The 22,523-nt window shown below is 35.8% G+C and overlaps 1 protein-coding gene across 1 annotated transcript; it reads right to left on the reverse strand.

Annotated features, from left to right (window-relative positions):
• Positions 1–1,348: 1,348 nt before the first annotated feature.
• lsn (vacuolar-sorting protein SNF8) lies at positions 1,349–19,513 on the reverse strand. The gene is made up of 5 exons (XM_089107160.1): positions 19,349–19,513; positions 10,041–10,188; positions 9,635–9,809; positions 4,332–4,525; positions 1,349–1,564 (listed from the first exon to the last, which is right to left on the reverse strand). Exons 1-5 carry the CDS (start codon positions 19,448–19,450, stop codon positions 1,434–1,436), a joined length of 750 nt encoding a protein of 249 aa, XP_088963286.1. The 5' UTR covers positions 19,451–19,513; the 3' UTR covers positions 1,349–1,433.
• Between the last annotated feature and the right edge of the window lie 3,010 nt (positions 19,514–22,523).

Consider the following 22,523-nt stretch of genomic DNA (forward strand, 5'->3'; position numbering starts at 1 on the left):
CTGCAGCCAAAAAACAAATTTTTTTTTGATTGGCTTGAAACTTTTAAGAGTTGTTGGCTTTGTCAAGGGGAAGGGTCACACATGTTTATTTGGAGAGGGAAGGTATTACGGGACCCGAAAATTGCTTAAAAACCATGCTGACCATGACCAGTTTGAAACTTGCTGCTTTAAGTCACCTGGCCAAGAGGAACCTAATATATAAAAAAAAATCACTTTTGGGGGAAAATCACTCTTAAATTTTTTTTTTCTGATCAGCTTAAAGCTTATATCCTAAAATTGTTTGGCCGAAATGACCCCAATGCAAAAAAAAAATAAATAGAAATAAAAATACTGTCTTACCCCCTCCCCGAGAAAAGAAAAGGCCAAAAACTATTTTTTCCGAATGTCTGGAAACGTGCCAAAAAAAAAAAAAAAAAAAAAAAAATAGATTTGGTAAACGAGCCCTCAAAACTGGGCTGAATCGATTTTTTGTTCAGTTGACTTCAAGCTTATATCAGAAATTCCATTGGCAGAGGGGACCCCAAATCACAAGAAAAAAAACTGGCCTGAATTTTGCACCATCAAATTCTTTTTTTTTTTTTGAAAAGATTGAGATTTGAAACTGCAAGTCCCTGGACCAGAAGTAACCTAATATACAATAAAAATTGCCATCTAGGGGTACAATCCCCCCATTCCCAACAGGTCCCCGAAAAAGGGCCGAGAGGCCTTTTTCAGATTGGCTTAAAACTTTCATGGGTCATTATTGGGCTAAAAGACCACCGATTATTGTTGAGAGGGGAATGTGTGTTAGAGGGCGCGGAAACATGCTAATTCTTGTGTCCTTAATCAGTTTGAAACTTAAAACTGTTAGTCCCTGCACCAACGGAATTTTAATGTAAAAGAAACAAGTGTATTGGGCCGATTGGGGCCCAAGAAGGGCCTAAAAACAATTCGTTCGAAAGCATATTTGGAAAATGACATTTAAGTATTTCAGAATCAGCTTTAAAGTTGGATATAGACAGGCCTATGAAAAGATTATGAAGACGAACAGTTCTGAAAAATTAGCCTATATCGATTCGTGACTCCAGCAACAGGCGCAATCTTTTCTGAGTCCCTCCTACAGTCTATCACTCGACTTAGTACGCCACGTGTATGGACACTTGTTCTTGAAAAATGCTTTAGATTAGCTTTGCTTAAGAATTTACGATTATTTTACAATCAAGACTATCTTCTTGAAGCACAATTAAAAAAAAAATAATCGATCAATACTTGTGCAAATACTCACTTACTATATTCATAAGAGGCTAAATTAACCTCAGAGTGATTTTAAGAGCACCTGCTTATACTAAGATATAAATTAAGTCCAACACTGGGCTTACATATTAAATTCCTTCAGAAAAAGTATAAAGCGGCATTAACAACATGAATCATAAAAATTGACAACATAAGTTTGTTTACTCCAATTTGCTGTTAATAAATATGACAGGGAACCAGAATGCAGTCTCACCACCCTGGGTATCGATCCAGGCAACACCATCTCTTAACAACTCATTCAAAACCTTTTCAGCTCGCACTGGATTCCAACCTGAAATTATACAATAGTAATCTTTAGCATATTCTGTGGTAGTGCAGTGAATTGATCTCTTTTTGGCAATACGGGCCCAGAGTTCGATCCCCGGCTGTACAATTTTGAGCGAAAGGCTTGCTACCTGTCTCTGTAATAGATCTGGAAACTGAAACGGCGACAATTATCAACACCCTATGTGCATTAAAGCTGCACTGAACGTAGCTCTTGGCCTAACAGGAAAGTGCAGAGTAAAATTTGGTTTCTGGACTCTGGCGGAGCAGTTTGGGGTTAGGACACCTGCAACTTGTCTAAAAAGCTCTAATAAATAAAGTCAGGTATGAGCACTAATTTATCTTTCAAATAAACTCAACATACTTTCAATCATATATTTCATCAAGTGCAAGGGCAGTACTGTAATTTCTGAAAGATACCCCTAAATTTAAAAATGCTCAGGTTGAAAAAATCTAAAAAACTTTTTTTTAGCAAATTTTTTTTTTTTAAGAGAAAGAAAAAATTTTGATAGTCTTTTTTACTTTGATTTTTCTCATTAGAGCACAGCAATGTGAGACGTTGTATAATACCAACCTGAGCCTCTTGATAATTGATGAAAATAATTAACGACTTAATGATTAAGGGTATTAGTGCAAACTAAGCCCAGGCGGACCTACTGCAAATATTTTTATTCCCCAGGGCTTCAATTTTGAAAAATTACAGTATTAAGGAATAATATCAAACTGGAGAATTATTTATTGTTTACAATTACAATTTTATTATCTTCGATAAATATAGATAAGTGACAATCGATTTTAATTATAATTTCAAGTTCTTGATTCCCAGTTCCTCATAATGTTTTTAATTGACCCTATGTTTAATTTACGCGATTAACTTACGAAACACCTTGTCTACAATGTGTCTTAAAAATTGTATACGATTAAAGCAAATGTCCAGTAAATTAAGCAGTTTGGAATCAACATACTCTGATAAACAAATCCTAAGAAATCTATGTAGCAAAGATATGAAAACCATTTCCCTTTCTCTTATTGAAAGGCATGAGTGGAAATTCAGGTATTCATCCTTATGGTCTGGTTCTATGTAAATTGAGAAAAGAAAACGATTTTCCATCCTTATTAACAAAAAGCCGAAGCAAGGCAATTCTCCTATTCCATTCAGTTATATTCTCTTCTTCTAACTCTAGAGTAAATTTAAGTTTTATATGGAAAGTATTTATTGTTTAAAAAATAGGTCTAGAGATTCCACACCAGGCTAGCAAATGCACAAACTGTCATCTATAAACCTAACACAAAAAAAAACAAAACAAACAGAAAACTTTAATCGCCGATATTTAAAGATATTAAAAAAAAAAAATGCACCGAAAGAGGACTCGGCGAAGCGCCAATAAGTAGGCCCCAAATTGTCACGTAAAGTTCCTCACTTTAACCAAAAAAATTACATTTACCATACCTAACAATTTCATTTCAAGCCACTACTGTTTTTATGAATTTTTTATTGCCATATATTTTGGGCAAATACCTCTTGGGATATAACTTACTCTAAAGCTAAGAGGTTAGGTATAAACCTTTGTCTTTTCTATTGTTTTTGGAATTTCTAACTTCATTCTTGCTATTTTGTTGTATTTTTTTTTTATAGAGCCGGAATTTGATGTTTTGTAAGTGCTTTGAGCCAAAATAGGAATTTTGATTGCAGCAAGGGATACTTGAATTCCCATCAGTGATTTAATTGATGATAGTATATATATATATATATATATATATATATATATATATATATATATATATATATATATATATATATATATATATATATATATATATATATATATATATATATATATATATATATATATATATATATATATATAATAATCTATTATTAGACATTAGACGGTCATCCAAAATATCTAGATGCATCAATTAAACTCAACAACAAAACTTTAAAAGTCTTTTTTATTTTTACTTTATTTTAACTTCAGTTACTTTTGAGAGATCAGAAAGAAGTAGAAAATTGTATATTTTGTACTAGCTCGATTTTTTCAGGAATAGCAAATGTATGGGTTTTTTTTGTTTTTTTTTTATTTCGGATTTAGCCATTTTTAGTTTTCCGATTTTTAAATTTTCTTCTCGCTTTGTTTTCTTGTTTCGGCCGTGCTGAAGACATCTTGTTTCATAGAGGCAAATGTTAACGATTATTTCTTGTCTTGTTCTTTTCACTAGCCGTTTTTTTCACTCTCTTGTCGTCTTTTCTACTAACCTTAGACCTATTTTTCAACAAACAAGCTTTTTGTTGCTTGTTTTGACAATATTAGTCCCTTTCCGGCATTTTGTACACAAAAAGGGTTGAGTTAGCTGTTATCTACCAATTTAAGTTAAATGTTATAGCAAACAATAATTATCATTTACAAAGATTTAAGTTAAATGTTATAGCAAACAATAATTATCTTAATTATGGTACAAAGATAACTTACAAAGTTAATTAAAAAAAATTGTTCACAACCAAAGCTTAATATAAAATAAATAGAAAATAAAGCATTAACAGAGTAACGCGGAATAAATAAAATAAATCTTAGCAATAAACAATCTCTCGCCAAGGATAAGTAAAAGGCTTACATAGTATGAAGAAAATTCAGTTAAAACTCAGGAAATTTTACTTAGTTTTGTTAACTTATTTGTGTTTTATAAATATTAACCACCAAATATTTCCTTGGTATTTCATTTTTTTATGTTATATTCTTTGCGTCTAGACTAAAAGAGTGCATGATCAATATTACCTAATTCAGTGACAAGGCCCTTTAGTGATGAAAATCCCGAGTTTTTGGCTTGCTGCAAAACGACAGTGTGGTCAAGGCTTAATTCTCCAGGAATTGACCTAACCAAGTATCGTCCCCTTTGACCATCTAGCGGAATAACTGAAAATCCTGAGCGAAGTACGTTCATCTTTTTTATTGCTCTCAGAATGTCATCGCTGAAGAAAAGGAAATACTGTTCAATCCAGGAACGCATTAGAAAATAAATTCTACTTCTTAACTTCAATAATTATTTATAAGCGTCTGTAACACCTAGCCAGTCACTAATGAACCATCACGTAAAGCTATCTCTTGAGTAATTTTACAATCAGAGTCAGTTGAATTTAAGATGCCCATAAGAGAGTATACGATCTTTTCTTTTGTTATGCCTGAAGCTTAAAGGCAAGCGATTACCTCTCGTTATAGAGACTGTATACAATAAACAAGCTTCATTAAAAAGTGGGAAATTTTACACATAGTTTGTTAAGTATAGCTTTTTTATCTCACAATTGGGGATTCAGTTGAAACTTCCAGGATTTTTTTGAAGGTGAGTGGAAGAGGACTTTTAATTTTTTGTCTGGGAAAGAGAACAAAGCGTTTGTTCTCTAGACCTCAAAAAAGAGTATATGCTATGTCTTTTTTTGATTTTTATGTCTGTCGTCCGATAGGCTCTTTTACTACTACATATTTTCCTTCTTATTGAGCTGTTCATTAGTCAAAACGATTAAATATATCTGACTGTTTATAAAGATTTTAGCAACAACAATTTGATCAGCTCTGTATTTTGAATATTCACATAAGGTTAATTTGCATACAAAATGTCATTTTGTCAAGCCAAATTGACTAATTATGCTAATATAGAGATTGCTAGAACATCTCCTACACTCAACATATTTTTGATCAAACGAGGGTGTACATAACCACATTTCCAACACTCAGACACATAATAAAACAAAGAAAATCGGATTTTTTTTTCAACAGACGATTGACCGCCTAACAAAAGAATTCATAATTCATAAGTATGCAATCATATTAACTTTCCAGTCCCCGCAGATTCTACCGCATTGAGAAAAAAAACCTAAACCTACCATTGATTATAATCAGCAATGAAGCCAAAATTAAAATGGACAGCAATTACATCAAATAATAGTGACCATTCTACCGTTCAAAATCTCAAAATCTGGTAATTGGAAACCTTGGTAAAGAAGTTTCGATAAAGTTTGAATCGTTTCTATTTACAAGACTAAGGTTGCATGCAACACAAGCATGTCTGAGGATATTAAACTTTAATTTCTGGGCTTGTTAAAACTAACGAATACAGGAATTATTGCCAATAGCATGTGCAAGCGGACAAGTAGTGAATAATAATGCAAGTTTTGGAAGAATTTTTTGTTTTTCTGAAGTATTTTTACGCAACTTCCTCTTTTCATTTTTTGCATGCTATTTTGGTTTTCTTTTTATTATGTTGTTTACTTGGTACTCATTTGTATGGTTTCACAGAATTTAATTAATTATCTATCTTTTCTTACTTATACTAACATTAAGACCAGGCTTGCTCCACCTCCCCCCGGAATCTGAAGTCCTGATTTTATGTGGGAATTTGTTTAACCGTAAGCTCCCCAGACTCACGGTGAATGTTCCCGGCTGTTAAGGTCAAAGCGAAATATACTTGTCCAATAGTAAGACACGTTTCAAAAATGTAGTTGAAAGAAGTTTTACTGCTAAAAGAGCTGTGCTTTTGGCAACAACAACAACAACTACTACTATTACAGGTCCTAGCAATTCACTACAGTAACAAGCAAAACGAGATATATATATGATTGACTACAATGGCTCAATATACATCTTTATGCCCTATATACGGTTATGACGAACACAAAGTATGAACTTAAAGGAAAAGAATGAAAAAAGAATCAGTAATTATACACAATAAATAATTTTTATTGCGACAATTTATAAGAATTTCACCCACATGCTTAGACACCATTGAAATTAAAAAAGATACTTTGGAAACCCAAAAATTAAAAAAGTTTTTAAATTAAGGTGTTACAGAATTATAGATTTAAGAGGGAGCAGGCTAAAGATCCATGACCTCCTTCTTTTGGTGATTGCAAAAAATATAGATTGACTCTGAACCGCACTATCAGGTTTTGCCCCCTAAAGGGAGATCTCTAGTTCATTTCAATGCTATTTCCAGGGGTTTCGTCGTCAAAAAACCTTGGAGCTGTGCTTTCGTCTGATTGTGCTGTTACCAATCATGTTGATAAATTAGTAAAAGCTGGCAACACATCAATCCAAACTCTTGCTGCAATGCGCCAATTTTTGTCCGATAGTGACAGTGCCAAAACTACCAATCTAACTTGTATAAGACCTCAACTTGAATGCACTGCGCCTGTTTAGGGGCCATTCATCCAAAATACCAGCTGCTTATCCGACGAAATGAAGCTATTCAGAGAAGTGCAGCAACAAGCATTACAGCAAGTAGAGGCATAGATTATCTCTGAACCAGAGTTACCACCCTGTGAGAAAAAATTACTAAATTTGAGTATTTTTTGTTTGATTTAATGGTTTCTTCAATTAATCTAGTGATTTATGTGGTGATTTAGTGATTTTGTTTTGTTTAGGCGATATAAAACATCACTAGAAATAGTGATAAATTACTAGGAGTGGCAACCCTGCTCCGAACATTAGATAACCTAAGGCTTGAATCATTACGAGAGAGGTGGTGCCGCTGAATAATATCTTTTGGGGAAACGTTTCTTGCCTCACCTTAGTTCCGCCACATCTTACCACCAGATGCTGTAGTTAATGTCCAAGCTAGGTCAAAACTGAAACTAGACCCTGGGTCTAATTCTGAATATGGTAATTTCCAGATAATAACGAGTGCGAAAAGGGGGATGTAGCGAATTTTAAAACAGAGATATTTCTGATTGTCTTCAGAGCCAAATTTACGATTTATTTACTATGGACTTGAGGTTATGTACGATAGAAAATTCTGAGCTTAAAGTGCCGAGAGTCAATTTCAGAATAGCGAATATGCGCATAACGAATAACACTCATGAGCCAATAAGTATTGACTCATTTTACTGATGAGCCATGGTCTGAGTTCTTTTTGTGCTTGACAAAGAATACACCTTATCTTAGACCTTAGATCCTCCTGTGCCTCCGGACACACCCAGGGCATCGACGAAGAGACGCCAGTTGTCCCTCAGATGGGCTGCTGCCATAACGTCTAGCCAATGCGGTTGTATGGACGTATTCGCGTTGAGAGGGTCCCTCTGGTATGTTCCACGTAGTGTGTTCTTTGATTTTCGTCTTCGACACGTTCCCGTTGGTTGCCACTGGAGGATGGACTTTGGTGTTCGGTCGTCTTTTATTCGTACAACATGTTACAAATACTTCCATCTTCGGGTCCTGATCGTGTCGATGACTAGAGGTTGCCAAGTAATTTGACATTTTGTCTGGTTCGAGACGTGTTGTGTCCAGTTTATGTTGGGGATTCTTCGCAGACAATTGTTCTCAAAGGCTTGGAGTCTCTTCTCTTGCTGCTGATTTAACTTCCAGCATTCGCTTCCATACAGCATAACTGGGAGGACATTACTGTTGAAGACTCGAAGTTTTAGCCGGTTTGAGAACTTCTTTGACTGCCAAATCTGTTTAAGCCTGGTAAACGAGCCTCTACCGTGTCTGATACGAGAATGGATCTCTTTGTCTTTTGCCCCTGTGTTCTCTACTGTGCTTCCCAGATATTTAAACTGAACAACCTGTTCCACATCCTTATTGCCGCAGTTTATGTTGAGGGGGGATCCCGTGACAGCCATACTTTTAGTTTTTGATGCATTTATCTTGAGGCAAAACCGTAGAGCGTTTTCTCTCACAACATCCAATTACTGTTGGAGTTTCTGCTTGTCTGATTCGAGGAGACTAATGTCGTCTGCGAAGTCTATATCTGCAATCCTCTTTTCGTTTCTGATTGGGATTTCGTAATTTGTGCAACAGCAGAGTATGTAACTTATCACCAGTACGAAGAGAAAAGGGGACAGGACACATCCTTGCTTTACTCCAGAGATGGTCCTGAAATATCTCGATTGGCGTTCACTCATCAGTACACAACACTCCGTGCTCTAGTAGAGGGCCATAATTAGCCTTAAGAGTTTGTCAGGGACACCGTAGCACTTGAGGATTTTCCAGAGTGTAACTCGATGGACAGAATCGAATGCTTTCTCGAAGCCTATGAAAATTAGGTATAGCTTCTGTCTCTACTCGTTTGTCTCTTCTAACATCATTCGCAATACAAAAATGAAATCTGCACAGAAGCGGTTTAGGCGGATACCATGTTGTTCATCCCTTACATGCGATCATTGGCTGGATACGACGCAGAATTATGAGGACAAGACGCTTTCCCGGAATAGAGAGCAAGCTGATTCCTCGCCAGTCATAAATAGTTTAATATATAAATAGTTTAATATGATTTTGAATAGTCTACATTCTTCATTCTCATTTTTTCCAGCACTTTTGTGAAGAGGGCAACAATATTATTAGGCAAAATCAATCATTCTAGTGAAACCTAACAAACCTACGTAAATAATTTTTTTTGTCTATTATCTAAAATATATGCATTCTCTTTAGTAAATCTTTCCTCTTCAGTGATAAATTTTAGGACACATTTCATCCTTTTTTCTCTTTGTTAAGGTCAGCGCCAACCTCCCATTAGAAAGGGAAGTTTGTGGAAAGGTTTATATTTGTTGATTTCCGCAAAAAAAAAAAAAAAAAAAAAAAAAAAAAAAAAAAAAAGCTATTTAATTCACAGGATTAGTGCATATTGTGAGAACTATAGATGGTACCTCTGCAGGAGACTGCATTGAAATACAGAGAAAATAAAAATTTATCTCATATTTACAGGTTTTTGCCATTATTTATTCTAAGGAACAAATAATGGCAACATCATTTCTCCTTAATGAAAAGAATTCATAATATGTATTAGAAAGCGATTTTGAAATCCCTCCCCCCCCCCGATTTTTTTTTAAATAACATAAGAAAAACGGCATAACTTTAATAAGAGAGGAAGAATCCGAAAAAGGAAAGGACGACTAGCTTTGTTGATACGACAACAAAATTGTGCTTGAATTATGGCGTGTCCTTACATTTCTACCCAGTTTCAAAGGATAACTTGCAAAAAGTTAACGCAATATTCACAGAATCTGAGGCGAACCAACAGTGTCATTCGTTTGCATTCCAGAGTTTACAACCCAGGATTACATTTAACTCTTACTCAGAACTAAACATACTTAGATATTTCTTGATGATGAACTGCCCGACCTCTAGCTTCGACCAGTCTTTTTCTCAGCTCATCAAGTTCTATAAGGCCACCATTTCTTTGCTGTGTCGCGATACACACTTCAACAGCTTGAACAGCAATTTCATAATAAAAATCACCAACTCCAAGCATCTCTGACCAGAATCCTGAAAGATGGGGATACTTATAGTAAATAAAATGAAAATTCTTAGCAGATAATCCTGGTTTAGGTATGAACTACTAGGGAGGTAAAACAAAGAATACATGATCTATTATGGTAGGTGACATAATGGTATTTTGAGGTAAATGGAGATTGACTGCAAATAATTACTGTAAATACTATTAATAAAAAGAGACAACGAAGAAAAAGTTCGGTGGATAGAATAATGTAATATTACCTTTCGATGATGCTAACGGATCTACGCCAATGGATGCACACATTTCTTGGAATTGTTTTCGAAACTGAGGATTTTTCTTGATTTCTTCTTTATGCTTAGCAGCAAAGGTTTCAAGATTTTTCTTAAACACTTCAAGCCTTTTGGTCATCTACAATTATTTGATATAATTATTTTCCTGCGTTAACTTGACACAACATTTCCTTCAAAGATGATCAACACTTCTTATGAAAAAAATTGTATTTAGGAACCTTTTCATGCCATTAGGTTTATTTCTAACAGATTCTGCCATACGAAGACCAGGAGACCTAACGAGTTATTGGCACAGTAGCAAGTCATATTTCTGGTGGTCATACTAGAGTAAATAGAAATTATATTTTTTCAGCCGAATGTTACCGTTGACTAGGAAAAAATGAGTTAGAAGGATGGACGGTATGATAGATTCCACGCCAGTACGGTCTTTCATACTAATACTGCTTACAGCTTGTAAGTAGTAGCGCATAATGAATGCTTGCCGTTGGGTGGCTTACTGAGCCAAGACCATATCAGACAACGAAAACAAAGTTCATTTTGGGAAAAAAACGATGGAATCCTTAGAGTTTGAAAATCACTTTTTACCTTCCAAGGGGGAATTTTGGTTGTTTTATTCGTGCGAAAAGGCTCTTACAATTAGAAAAGATTGTGAAACAGCATCGGCTTTAAGTAATGCACGTTCAAGGTAAAGTTAACCGACAGCTATATATTGAAAGTTCGTGAGGAACTAAAGAAGAGGAAAACCCCTTGGGATGTATTTAATACTGAATATATATAATCCTAAAAATATAAAAAAATATTGAAAGGAAGAATCTTTTATTTTTTAAATTTTAGATACAAATACGTGCTAATATGTGACAAAATATAGCAACAGTCGAAAATTCGCTTGAAGTACGAAATCTTTGTTTCCTAGTAATCAGAGGCAACGCTATAGCGTTACCTATAGGAAAGCCCATACGGCTCCAATGTTTTATTATTATGTTTTTTTCCCCAGAGGCACTTCATATGGAAGGGGTCGTCGTAAAACCTTCAAAGGGGGCTTATTCGATTGGAAATCGAGAGTTATAGTGCCCTTTTTAAGGGTCTAAAGTGATTGGAAGGCAACGAACACCCCTTCCACGCCCATCATTTCCTCAAACACATCCAATCAAAATTTTAAGATAGTTCTTTTTTTTCTACGTAGTTGATTTCCAGATAGAAATTATGTTTTTGAGGAGGACACTCCCCCCACAACCCTCAGGGCAAGATTTGTAAGTTATGCCCCGGGGGCATATAAGCTTTTTACAGAAGGCTTTGTCGTAGAAACTTCATAAAGGGCTCATTCGATTGAAAATTCAAAGGGCTAGTGCCCTTTTTAATAGTCGAAAATTATCGAAGGGCAACTAGCCCCCCTCTCACGCCCACCTTTTCCCCAAACACTTCCAATCAAAATTTTGAGTTAGCCGTTTTGTTCAACGTGGTTGAAAATTCTGGAAATTAGGCCTTTGGGGATGAACCCCCTCCCCCCACAGCCCTCAGGGCAAGGGTTGTAAGTTATGCCCTGGGGGCATATAAGGTTTTTATAGAAATCTTTGTCGTAGAAACTTCAAAAAGGGCTCGTTTGATTCGAAATTTAAATGGCTAGTGCCCTTTTTAATAGTCGAAAGTGATTGGAAGGCAACTAACATCCCTTCCATGCCCACCATTTCCCTTAACAAAACCAATCAAAATTTTGAGATAGCCATTTTGTTCAAGGTAGTTGAAAGTTCTAGAAATTATATCTTTGAGTATGACACTCTCCCCAAAGGTCTTCAGAGCAAGGGTTATAAGTTATGCCCTGGGAGCATATATGGTTCTTATGGAAGGAATGCTCGTTTTAAGTTCAGAGATGGATTATATCACTGGAAACTGAATTTTTTAGTTTACTTCCTAAGATTCAAAAGATATCGGAGGGTAACTAGCCCCCCACGCCCTTTTCTCCCAAATGCATCCGGTAAAAATATTGAGACAGCTATTCTGTAAAATAAAGTTCATAGGTCTTACAACAAAAACTTTGGTGTTGAAACAACAACCTAGAACCCGGGGGTAGGCGTGTCAAGTTATACCTTGGGGGTATATACGGCGGTTATGGAAGGGATGCTCATAAAGGCTTCAGAAAAGACTCATGTGAAGAGAGGTTGAAAGTTCTAGTTCAATTTTTAAGAGTCAAAAGAGATTGGAGGGCATCTAGCCCCCCCCCACGCCCTTTTATTCTGAAACCCATCTGATAAGAACTTTGAGATGGCCATTTTTGTAAAAATAGTTAAAAGACCATATAACCAAAACTCCGGGGTCGACACAGCCCCTAAGAGCCGCAGACAGGGGTTGTAAGTTATGCCCTGGGGGAATACACGGTTTTTATGGAAGGGATGCTCGTATAAACTTCAGAGAGGGTTCATTTGATTGGAAATTGAAAGTTCTAGTTCAGTTTTTGAGAGTCAAAAGAGATTGGAGGGCAAACAGCCCCCCCCCCACGCCCCTATTTTCCCGCATCCGATAAAAAATTTTGAGATAGTCATTAAGTTAAAAGTCGTTCAAAAGTCAGATAACAAAAACGCAGGTGTCGAACCCCCCCCCCCCCCCGGGCCTGGGGGCAGGCCTTGTAAGTTATGACCTGGGGCATATATGGTTCTTATGAAAGGGATACTTGTATAAACTTCAGAGAAGGCTCGTTCGATTCGAAATTGAAAATTCTAGTTCACTTTTTAATAGTCAAAAGAGATCCAAGGGCAACTAGCCACCCCCCCCCCCCACGGCTTCTTTTTCCAAACCCATCTGATGACAATTTTGAGATAGACATTTTTTTTTAAAACAATAGTTCAAAGGTCGGATAAGAAAAACTCCGTTGTCAATACAACCCTCCAAGACCCGGGAGAAGGCGTTCTAGGTTATGCCCTAAGGGCAGGTATGGTTCTTATGAAATGGATGCTCCTTTAAACTTCATAGAGGGCCCATTTGATTAAAAATTGAAAGTTCTAGTTTACTTTTTATTAGTAAAGAGATCTAAGGGAAACTAGCCCCCCCCCCACGCTCTTTTTTCCCAAACCCATCCGCTACTGGTACAAATTTTTAGATAGCCAGTTTTTTAAAAATTGTTCCAAGATTGGATAACAAAAACTCCGGTGTCAACGCAACCTCTGAGGGTCCAGGGGGTAGGCGTTGTAAGTGTTGTCCTGGGGGCGTGGATGGTTCTTATGAAAGGGATGCTCGTATAAACTTCAGAGAGGGCTCATTTGATTGGAAATTTGAAAGTTCTTGTTCACTTTTTAAGAGTTCAAAAGATATCTGAGGGTAACTAGCCCCCCCCCCCAAAACACACACCCTTATTTCTCCAAGCCTATCCGATAAAATTTTAAAATAGCCATTTCATCAAAAATAGTTCAAAGGTCAGATAAGAATAACATCTGTGTCGACGCAACCCCCCAGGGCCCGGAGGCAGGCGTTGTAAGTAATGCTCTGGGGGCATATATCGCTTTTATGGAAGGGATGCTCGTATAAACGTGGGAGAGGGTTCATTTGATTGGAAATTGAAAGGTCTCGTTCACTTTTTAAGAGTCAAAAGAGATCGGAGGACTAGCCCCTCCCCCTCCACGCCCTAAATGCATCAGATAAAAATTATGAGATAGATATTTTGTTAAAAATAGTTCAAAGCTCAGAAAACAAAAACTCCGGTGTCGACACAGCCCCCAGGGCCCGAGGGTAGGCGTTGCACGTTATGCCCTGGGGGCATATATGGTTGTTATGGACGGGATGCTCGTAAAAACTTCATAGAGGGCTAATTTGATTGGAAATTGAAACTTGCAATTCACTTTTTAAGAGTAAAAAGTGATCGGAGGGCAGCTAGCCTCCCCAACACTCCATTAATTTTTTTTTCCCAGAGGCACTTCATATAGAAGGGGTCGTCGTATAAACTTCAAAGGGGGCTCATTTAAAAGGAGGCCAACTTTTTTCACTTTGATATTGTTACTTTGATACGAGTTTTAACACTTTGATGAACATTTGATTTTTTTTAAATGTTTGATTTTGAAATAAGGAATTTTTAAAAACTTGAACTTTTTGCAATAAAAAACGAACAAAAATTAATTAAATAAAAATTCAAAAAAATAAGTTTTTCAAAGAAAACTAAAGGCCATTTTAAACTTAAGCTCAGTAGATAAAAAATCCTGTTAAAATTCAAACTCAAAACGACCAGAAATTACTATCAAAGAATAAATGAAACCCAAAACGAACAGAAATTAAATAAACAATCATAGGAAAAAACATACAACAAGTAATAGCATAAATCAATAAATAAATCTTAATACGAGTAATGCTTAGATTGAATATGAAAATCAAGCTTAAAACGATATTGCTATTGAAAAAAATATTTTGCTATTGAAGTATAAATGAAACTTAAAACCACTGTATATAGATAATATAGATCTATTATTTATATACTGTGCTTAAAACAAACAGAAATTAAATAAACAATAAATGCAAACAAACATACAATAGATATTAACGTAAATTGAGTGAGACTTAAATTGAAAGGGGACATAGTTTAATTTATCAATTAAACGAACATGTCTGCTAGCAGCAGAAGAATTAGGAATAAGAAATAAGAGTTCAGGAAAAGTGTAAGTTTTTACTTATAATTTTTTATTTTATCTTGAAAAACCAACAAATCGCATACTATCCCCTGTACTAATCCTGTTCTTGTCCGAAATACCTCTTTTCAGACACTTGGGTTAGTTGCGATAAAAAAGGCAATCGTGAAGGAAAAAAATACGCATAATAATCGATAAAAGACGTCAATATTTTTTTGTTAATTACATATAACAATACATAAAATGCGTCAGTATTTTTTTTGGTTAATTACACATAACAATAGATAAAAGACGTCAGTTTTATTTTTGTTAATTTACAAATTTATATCACAAATGAATATTTAAAAGATAACTCCCTGCATAAAACCAACGGGCGTCTTTAACATATTCTTAAGTTTTCAGGAGAGTACAAATTAGTCTTTAAAGGTTCACTGGGACAGTAAAAGAGAAAAAAGAAACGGCAAAATCCCAATGTTTGGCTAAATAATATAGCTTCATTTCGTTATACAGTACATCCAAATTATGTCAGGAAGACGTTGATCTGTAGGTGCTGAATCATTTTTTTTAATCCACTAACAGGTGGTCTCTACTACCTCCACTAAAATCTCCCACTGCAAATAGGAACAGTTAATAAAGACCTACTCAAGGCGGGACCCACTGATGTTCCATGTTTTAAGTGAACTTAGAGACAGTCTAATTTCTATTGCCGATAGCTGATTTCCAAAACTCCAGCCAATGTCATTTATTTTAGTCAATGGAAGCAATATAACATGCAATGGAACAATAAGAACTTGAGTTTGTTCTTGCTTCAATTAAAACCACAGATTTTAAAAGTATATGTTGAACAAGTGCTATTCATATTTTCTATTACACACTACCTTTTTAGAGACACTGCAGTAGCGCTGACTAAGTAAATAACAATGTGTCTCACATAAACTTTCCTCCACAACCACTTTGTACAGAAGGGGTAGTCATAAATACTTGGGAGGATGCTCATTTGATCAAAAATGGAAAGTTTTTGTGTAGTTCAAAGAGCCAAAAAATATTGCAGGGTAGTCACACCCTTCTCTTACCCTGTTCGCAGCCATGCACCACCCAGGCATTTGACCAAAATCTCTCAGAAGGATCGCAAGGTTCATAAAATATGCCTCGACGGGAAACAAGCCACGCATCTTCAAGAGGAAGGGCCTAACTTATGCAATTATTAAACAAGTTGCACCCTGTTTAAACTGAAATCGTCCGAGGATTCATAATCTGACTGTAGAAACTAGCAACATCTAAGCCGCGGACTGACTAGACGCAAAAATGGTCTAAGTCATGATTCAGTGCTAAAACAAGGTAAGTCTTAGTCTGGTACAAAACTAGCTTATTCCTGATTCTATACAAAAAAAAACTATTTACAGCCCAACTTAATAAAAAACCGACCAAAGTCGGCCAAAGAGCTGACTCACAGCTAAAATAAACTTTGTACAAGGACTAACTCAGTGGGGATCAAAAGATGGGCATGCTCCACCTTGCTGGAACCCAGTCATGCGGTGATTTCCAACCTGCATGATCTATGAACTGAACTGGGACAATGACCCAAGGCCACTCTCAACTGGTTAGCAAAAAGGTGGGGATTCTGCATCCGGTTTGAGCCAGAAGCGAATGCAAGACCTTCTAGTATGTGTGATTGGAGAACCGAAGTGGGCAAGTGGCCCTTTTATCACCACCAGCCACCGACCCTATCACCAATTTTTGACAGAAAAGTATGCTCGTTGCACCTTGTTTGAACCGGAATCATTAGAGGATTCCAACCTGTGTTGGACACACAGTTACAGTCAAGGTGACTTTCCCTAAAAGCTTTTAGACAGCTGTTTTATTTTAGTTTGTTTTTTTGTTTCTTGTTTTTTTTTTGTTTTTTTTGTCCTCTTCGGACTTTTCGGTCTCTTCCCCAGCAAGTTACGTTTACAAGAAGTTACCAGTTGTAGGCGACGAATGCCAGGTTAATCAATGAAAAAAAAGTTTCGAGTCCCAATTGTTTTCCATCCTTCGTACGCTGTCAGCTTCGCCCCTCTGCCTAAAACTGTCCCTCGGTAGCCTATGTGCATTCTTATGATTTAAGAAAATACAGAGCAAATAAAGGAGGACTGGGAGTTTTATAAATGGGACCAAGGAAGGTTTCCTCACAGGAAAAATCTTGGTTTCTTATGTGTCCCATGAGTTTCTGCTTTTCATTGGGTGAAATTTTTTCTCGCATTTTTGTTCAATGTTTTTTCCCTATGTTATGTTTAGACAATGTGTAGTTAGGACTTATCCTTATGATTGGACATCCCTATTATGTTACTGTATGTTTGGGGGTAAAACGAGGATCCGTGATTCCTCAGATTATCCCTTCTCTTCCCTATATTAAGAACCCCATTTCTTGATAGGCTTATGCAATTTACATCTTATTTTTTCTTAATATATAAACTTATTTGCTGAAGACAGAGTCAAACATTTAATTTGCATGGTATAATACAAATGATCACATTTCACATGCTTAGCAAAAATAATTTTATTGTTCAGAAATTTTAGAGCTTGAATTGAAGAAAAACATCCCCTAGGAAAGAAAATCTCTCCACAAAAAGACACAAAATAAATTTTGGTTAACCACATATACGATTACTCGCATGCAAACACGATTATTCGACCAATATTTGAATATCGCAGCTGCTTGCGAATTTTGGTTAAAATCAACTGGATTTTCCAAAATATCAATCAAGTTCATGAATCTCAACTTCTCCGATAATTTTGATGAATAAACCGCATCAAATCAATAGGCTGGTCAAGATCAAAACGGATATTGAAATATTGATTTTGACAGTTAGAAATTATGGAAAACTAAACTCTAAAGCTGATAAAAGACCATAAGAAGAGGTTGCTTGTAATGAAAGCAATGAAATAAAGTCTCAGAAGAATTCGGAGTTGAAGGTAAGATTAGTAGGCCAATTTAGATGTTTAGGCCTAATTTGAAAAATACAGACTAGTTTGTTTAGTTTTGTGCAGTATAGCCTGGGTTCTGCACAAAAAGACCTTCAATGGACAGAGCAGCTAAATAACTAGACTAGCATGGGGCAGGTTTTTATAGAAGCGGTACTTTTCAGTATTTCTAAGCTAGAACATAATTCAAAAAAAAAAAAAAAAATGAAACATACCCTTTGATTTCCCACTTGTTATTTTTAAATGTCATAATTATTGACATTTTTGAGGCATCCCAGTTCCTTACCCAAACATGGCAAGATATGGGCCTTGCTGTAGGCTATTTTAAAAAGCCGAATTAATATACTGTTTTTTTTTCAAAATAGGACGCAAATAAATTGTCTAGTGTGATCCGCTGTAATAATTATCGCGTTAATATGCGAATTTCTTGTATAATTGTTTAATGCAATATTTCGCCATAAAAATGTCGTATATTGAAGGACAGATCAAAAATATTTATGAATACTGGATGAAAAAAAGCATGTATATTTTAAAGTCTCACATTTTTTTCCGTTATTAATCTGGAGAAGTACCATAAGTACCAACAATGGTTTATGGTTTGTATTAATTAAGTGTGAACTTAGTTATTCATCAAATAAGAGCATTGCACCCACAGGGGACAGTGCAGCTAAAGAGGCCAGGAAGTTCAAAAATCATGCAAAATCGACAATTTTTAGCATCAGAAAAATTCAAGTAAGAAATTTAACGATTTCAGGACAAACATCCAAGACTGAAAACCCAAGCTGGTCTCAAAAAGGATCAGAGCCACATATTATACCCTCACTTTGGTTACACTACTGTACGTCATCTGGCCAAAAGCCCAAAAAAATTCATTTCACTCTAGCATTGCATTTTCTTAGACAATCAGAAAAACTACCAAAAAAGACAGCAGTCAAAGGATGTACTATACAGAATCTTCAGAAAGGTGCGCAAAATGTTTTGATATTTAGGGCCAAAAACGCACTTTATTAGCATCAAGTCTTATTCTGCGGGACCCTTCAAGTACTTAAATTTCAGCTGTGCCATGGGTGCCCACAAAGAAAATATTAGGAGAAGACAATCCTGTACAATTATTACAAGAGGTAGAAACTTAGAAAATCTTATTTTGTAAGAAATGTGTCATTATTTTTTAATATCTCAGAATTTCACATTCTTTGCATATGTGTCGGTATTTTAAGGGTATTGCGCGGACATATCATTCCCACCCACTCAGGCACCCATTCAAGCTTGTGATTTAACTATTAAAAACACATAATCCCGGCCCACTACAGTGGCGTAATTTCGTCAAAATCATGGGAAGAAGGGGGCAAAGTTGCAGCCAATTTTCCCAAATAAAAGGAAAATGAAAGTGAAAACTGAAAATGAGCCATATAGTAACAAAATCGGTAAATGTATACTAAAGAAAACTGCCCTGTTTCCGTGGATGCTTGAATTATGCAGGCTTATCTTAGTTTTGACAAGATTTTTGGAGAAAATAAATTCCGGCTGGGGGGGCAAACAAGGGTCTGGAAAAGGGGCAAACTGATTTCTGGAAGGGGCTGTTGCCCTCCTGTCCCATAGCAAACACCGCCCCAGGCCCAATCCCTCCAAATGGATTACTGTCTAGGCAAAGATCCAAAACAGCGCCATCTAAAATATTTAGCAAGAAATGAAGGTATAATCACGGATACTCACATTTTCTAGCTGATTTTCCTGTATTACTGCACTTTTCTCTTTAAACTTTTCTCCTTCTGCTTTTTTCTGTTGTATTGCAGCAATCCCGGCTTTCCTTCTCATTTTCTAGAACTTGATTCAAATTTATAGTCTATTCTTTTCACTTAATGTAAAATGTGGCAATTTAGATGGCTCTTTTGTAGTCATACTGGATTAAAAGTGTCTTAACTTGCCAAGTAGTAAAACAGAAAGCAATGGGTGCTTAAGCATTAGATGGTCACTTTTATATATTTTGCAAGGAAACAAGTCACGAAAAACCCACCAGACGGGTTAACTGCAAGATACCGCTATAGAGAAATGCAATGCAAAGCGTGGTTTTCATTGCGTTTACGATATTTACAATGTTGTTTTTTGGGGTTTCGGGGGGGGGGAGGTACCTAAGTTAGGTTAGTTTACATATTTAATATATGCTATGCTTTATCCCCCCCCCTAATGTGCAAATGTATAGCCCAAATTTGTTTATAAACTATTATATATTCATCCTATTTTATTTTATTTCATTAGCATTAACCAAACTTGACTTCTTTAGCAGTATATAGAAGTGACCATCTAATGCTTAAGTACCAAGTTATGTGCGATTTTAATTTATATTCGTACAGGACAGAGAAAACTTGAAATCTGATAAAAGTGGTCCGTTTAGGGGGGAGGGGTATTTTCTCTACTTTGTTTGAAAATGATTAATTCCGAAAAAATACGGAGCTAAGAGCTATGAGATTGACCACGTTTCATTACATGAAAATTACTTCTGGGAAAGTTCATTCCTTTTTTAAGTCTATCCTATCCTTTTCTTGTCATCGTATAATTCAAGTGATCTTATTAGTTTAATGAGCGTTGAGGTAGATCGTAGGAAGTCGGAGAAAAAAATTAAATAGAGAAAAATGGACTGTTGGGAATACTTTTAGCAGGTGGCGTTATCAGGCACTCTAACAGATGACTAAGTGATGGTGACTAAGTTACTAATATCATCGCCGAAAATATTAAGAAAGTAAAAAGGAAATACTACACAACTGAAGCAGTGCAAAGTATTAACATAATAAATAGATAAGTATGACAATACAAAATTTTCCAATAGTAAATTCAAATAATATTCTTTTTCCGAAACAAAGACTTTAATCAAGAAAATATTTTTTTTCTTTTTTATGAGCAGTAATTTTTGTGCAAGTTGCCCCCGCATGTAAAATTGAGCATGAACAGAGAAAGTAAGACAAGTAAAATAATTAAGAAAAGAAACGAATTTTTGAATATTTTATCAATATTCTGAAATATAAGCAAAATATATGGCAGGGGCGGATCCAGGATTTTCTTTAAGGGGGAGAGGGTACAAAATAGGTTGATCCGATAAACTTGCGTTAGGAGCAAGTTTATTTAACGCAAACTTGCGTTAATTAAGTAAATTACACTACTTTAGACTGCGTTAGGGGGCGCGCGCCCCCTTCGCCCCTCCCCGGGGTCCGCCACTGAAATATGGTGTAGAATATCACGCAGTGTTTATTTTACGTTTTCATTTTATTTTAATTCTTTTTTTTTGTGTTTCTGTGGGTGGATTTATCATATCATGGTAAGATAATGGTTAACACTGGGGGTGTTGGGGTAATATCAACCCCGAAGGCGAACTTATTAGACTTTTCGAAGTTTTGGAATCAAACAGATATCTTAAAATTTTGATTCGACATCATAGGGGTTAGAGGATGGTCGGCTAGCAGAAATACAGCCAAGAGGGAGGCTGACTGTCCTTCAGTAGCTGTAGGCCTTTAAAAAGGACGCACGAAATACATTCTACTTGTTTTAGGTTTTAATGTTGCTCATCGCTTTCAAGTGATAATAGTTGTTGCTGTTTGACTGTTTGTTTTATAGCAGAAAAGGCGGTCATGTTTGGTCTTCTTATCAGCTATGAGCTTCTTGGGATTGTTCGCTAGGCTAAGATATCAAATATTCGCTAGCATTCTCTGGAAATTTGCTAATATTCTCTGGAACCGACACGCACAGACGAGTAAATCAAAAGACGCAATGCTTGTCCACCATTTCCCACGAACTGCTTGGGAGATTGAGTTGAAACTTTCAAGGAGTGCTGGAGGTTTATCGGACCTCCAACTCTCAATTACGGGGGAGGGGGAGGGAGCAGAGGTGAATCGAAAGAATCTATGTGTACCCTGCCATTGATACAAGAAGGACGGGATCACCCTTATTTGTTAAAATCGACTAGCCTTGTGATATTATTTTATTTCATTTAATTTAATAAGCATGAAGTCAAACTCCAAGTCAAAACCAAGCAAATTTAGAATTTACCGAGCTCCTTATTCCAAAGGTGCAAGAAATAGTCTAAGTAAAGAAAGTTTTTGGAAAGTCATTAAGCCCTGTTCACAAAAAAAGTACGCTTTTCTTCGTTCTTTTTATATATCTCAATTTCCCTTTGGCTTATCAATTTTACATTTGGTGAACATTTTTCGAGGAGAATTTTCGGATGGAAATTTCCGGGAGGAGGGGGGATAAGCCAGACCACCATTTAAAGAATAATAAAAAATGAGTAAATGATTAAGTCCCTCCCAACGTACGTGCTAGAGTTCTTCAGGAGGGTCCTTAAAGAAAGACAAGCTCAAGTTGATGTTTGTGTTTCACAAAAAACAATAACAAAAACAAGCAAACCTAAAATCAAGAAAAGAACAAAGATGCACATACCGGGTTTAGATCACAGACAAAATATAAGATCTTTCTTAGTCTTAGAAAAATTATTTTCTTAACGGTTTTATTTTGCGAAAAAAAAGCTTGTTTTGGAGTTCTTCTAAACACAACTTTAATATTGCTATGAAAATCACAATCAATTGTTCTTGCAGCCTCTAGAGTTTTGCTAATATATTTTTAAAAAGTCTATTTGTAGAATTCCTAGTGTTTTTGGCAAAAAAAAAAAAAAAAAAAAAAAAAAAAAAAAAAAAAAAAAAAACCAAAGCAGAACTTGAAGAACCTTGGTTTGAAGCAAAGAAATTGTATCTGCATTGAAGCTTTGTGGTTTGAACGGTTGTTTGTATGGCTGCTGTCATTCTCTTGAAGCACGGATAGATTCAGGGATATTCATTAAAACGTGTCCATGGGTAAGGGGACAGGAACAAAAAAGCTTCTTTGGAAGCAGTGTAAACTGACG

The sequence above is a fragment of the Artemia sp. Qi Xiang Cuo genome, chromosome 21, assembly GCF_049724085.1.
Source record: "Artemia sp. Qi Xiang Cuo chromosome 21, ASM4972408v1, whole genome shotgun sequence".
NCBI classification, from domain to species: domain Eukaryota; kingdom Metazoa; phylum Arthropoda; class Branchiopoda; order Anostraca; family Artemiidae; genus Artemia; species Artemia sp. Qi Xiang Cuo.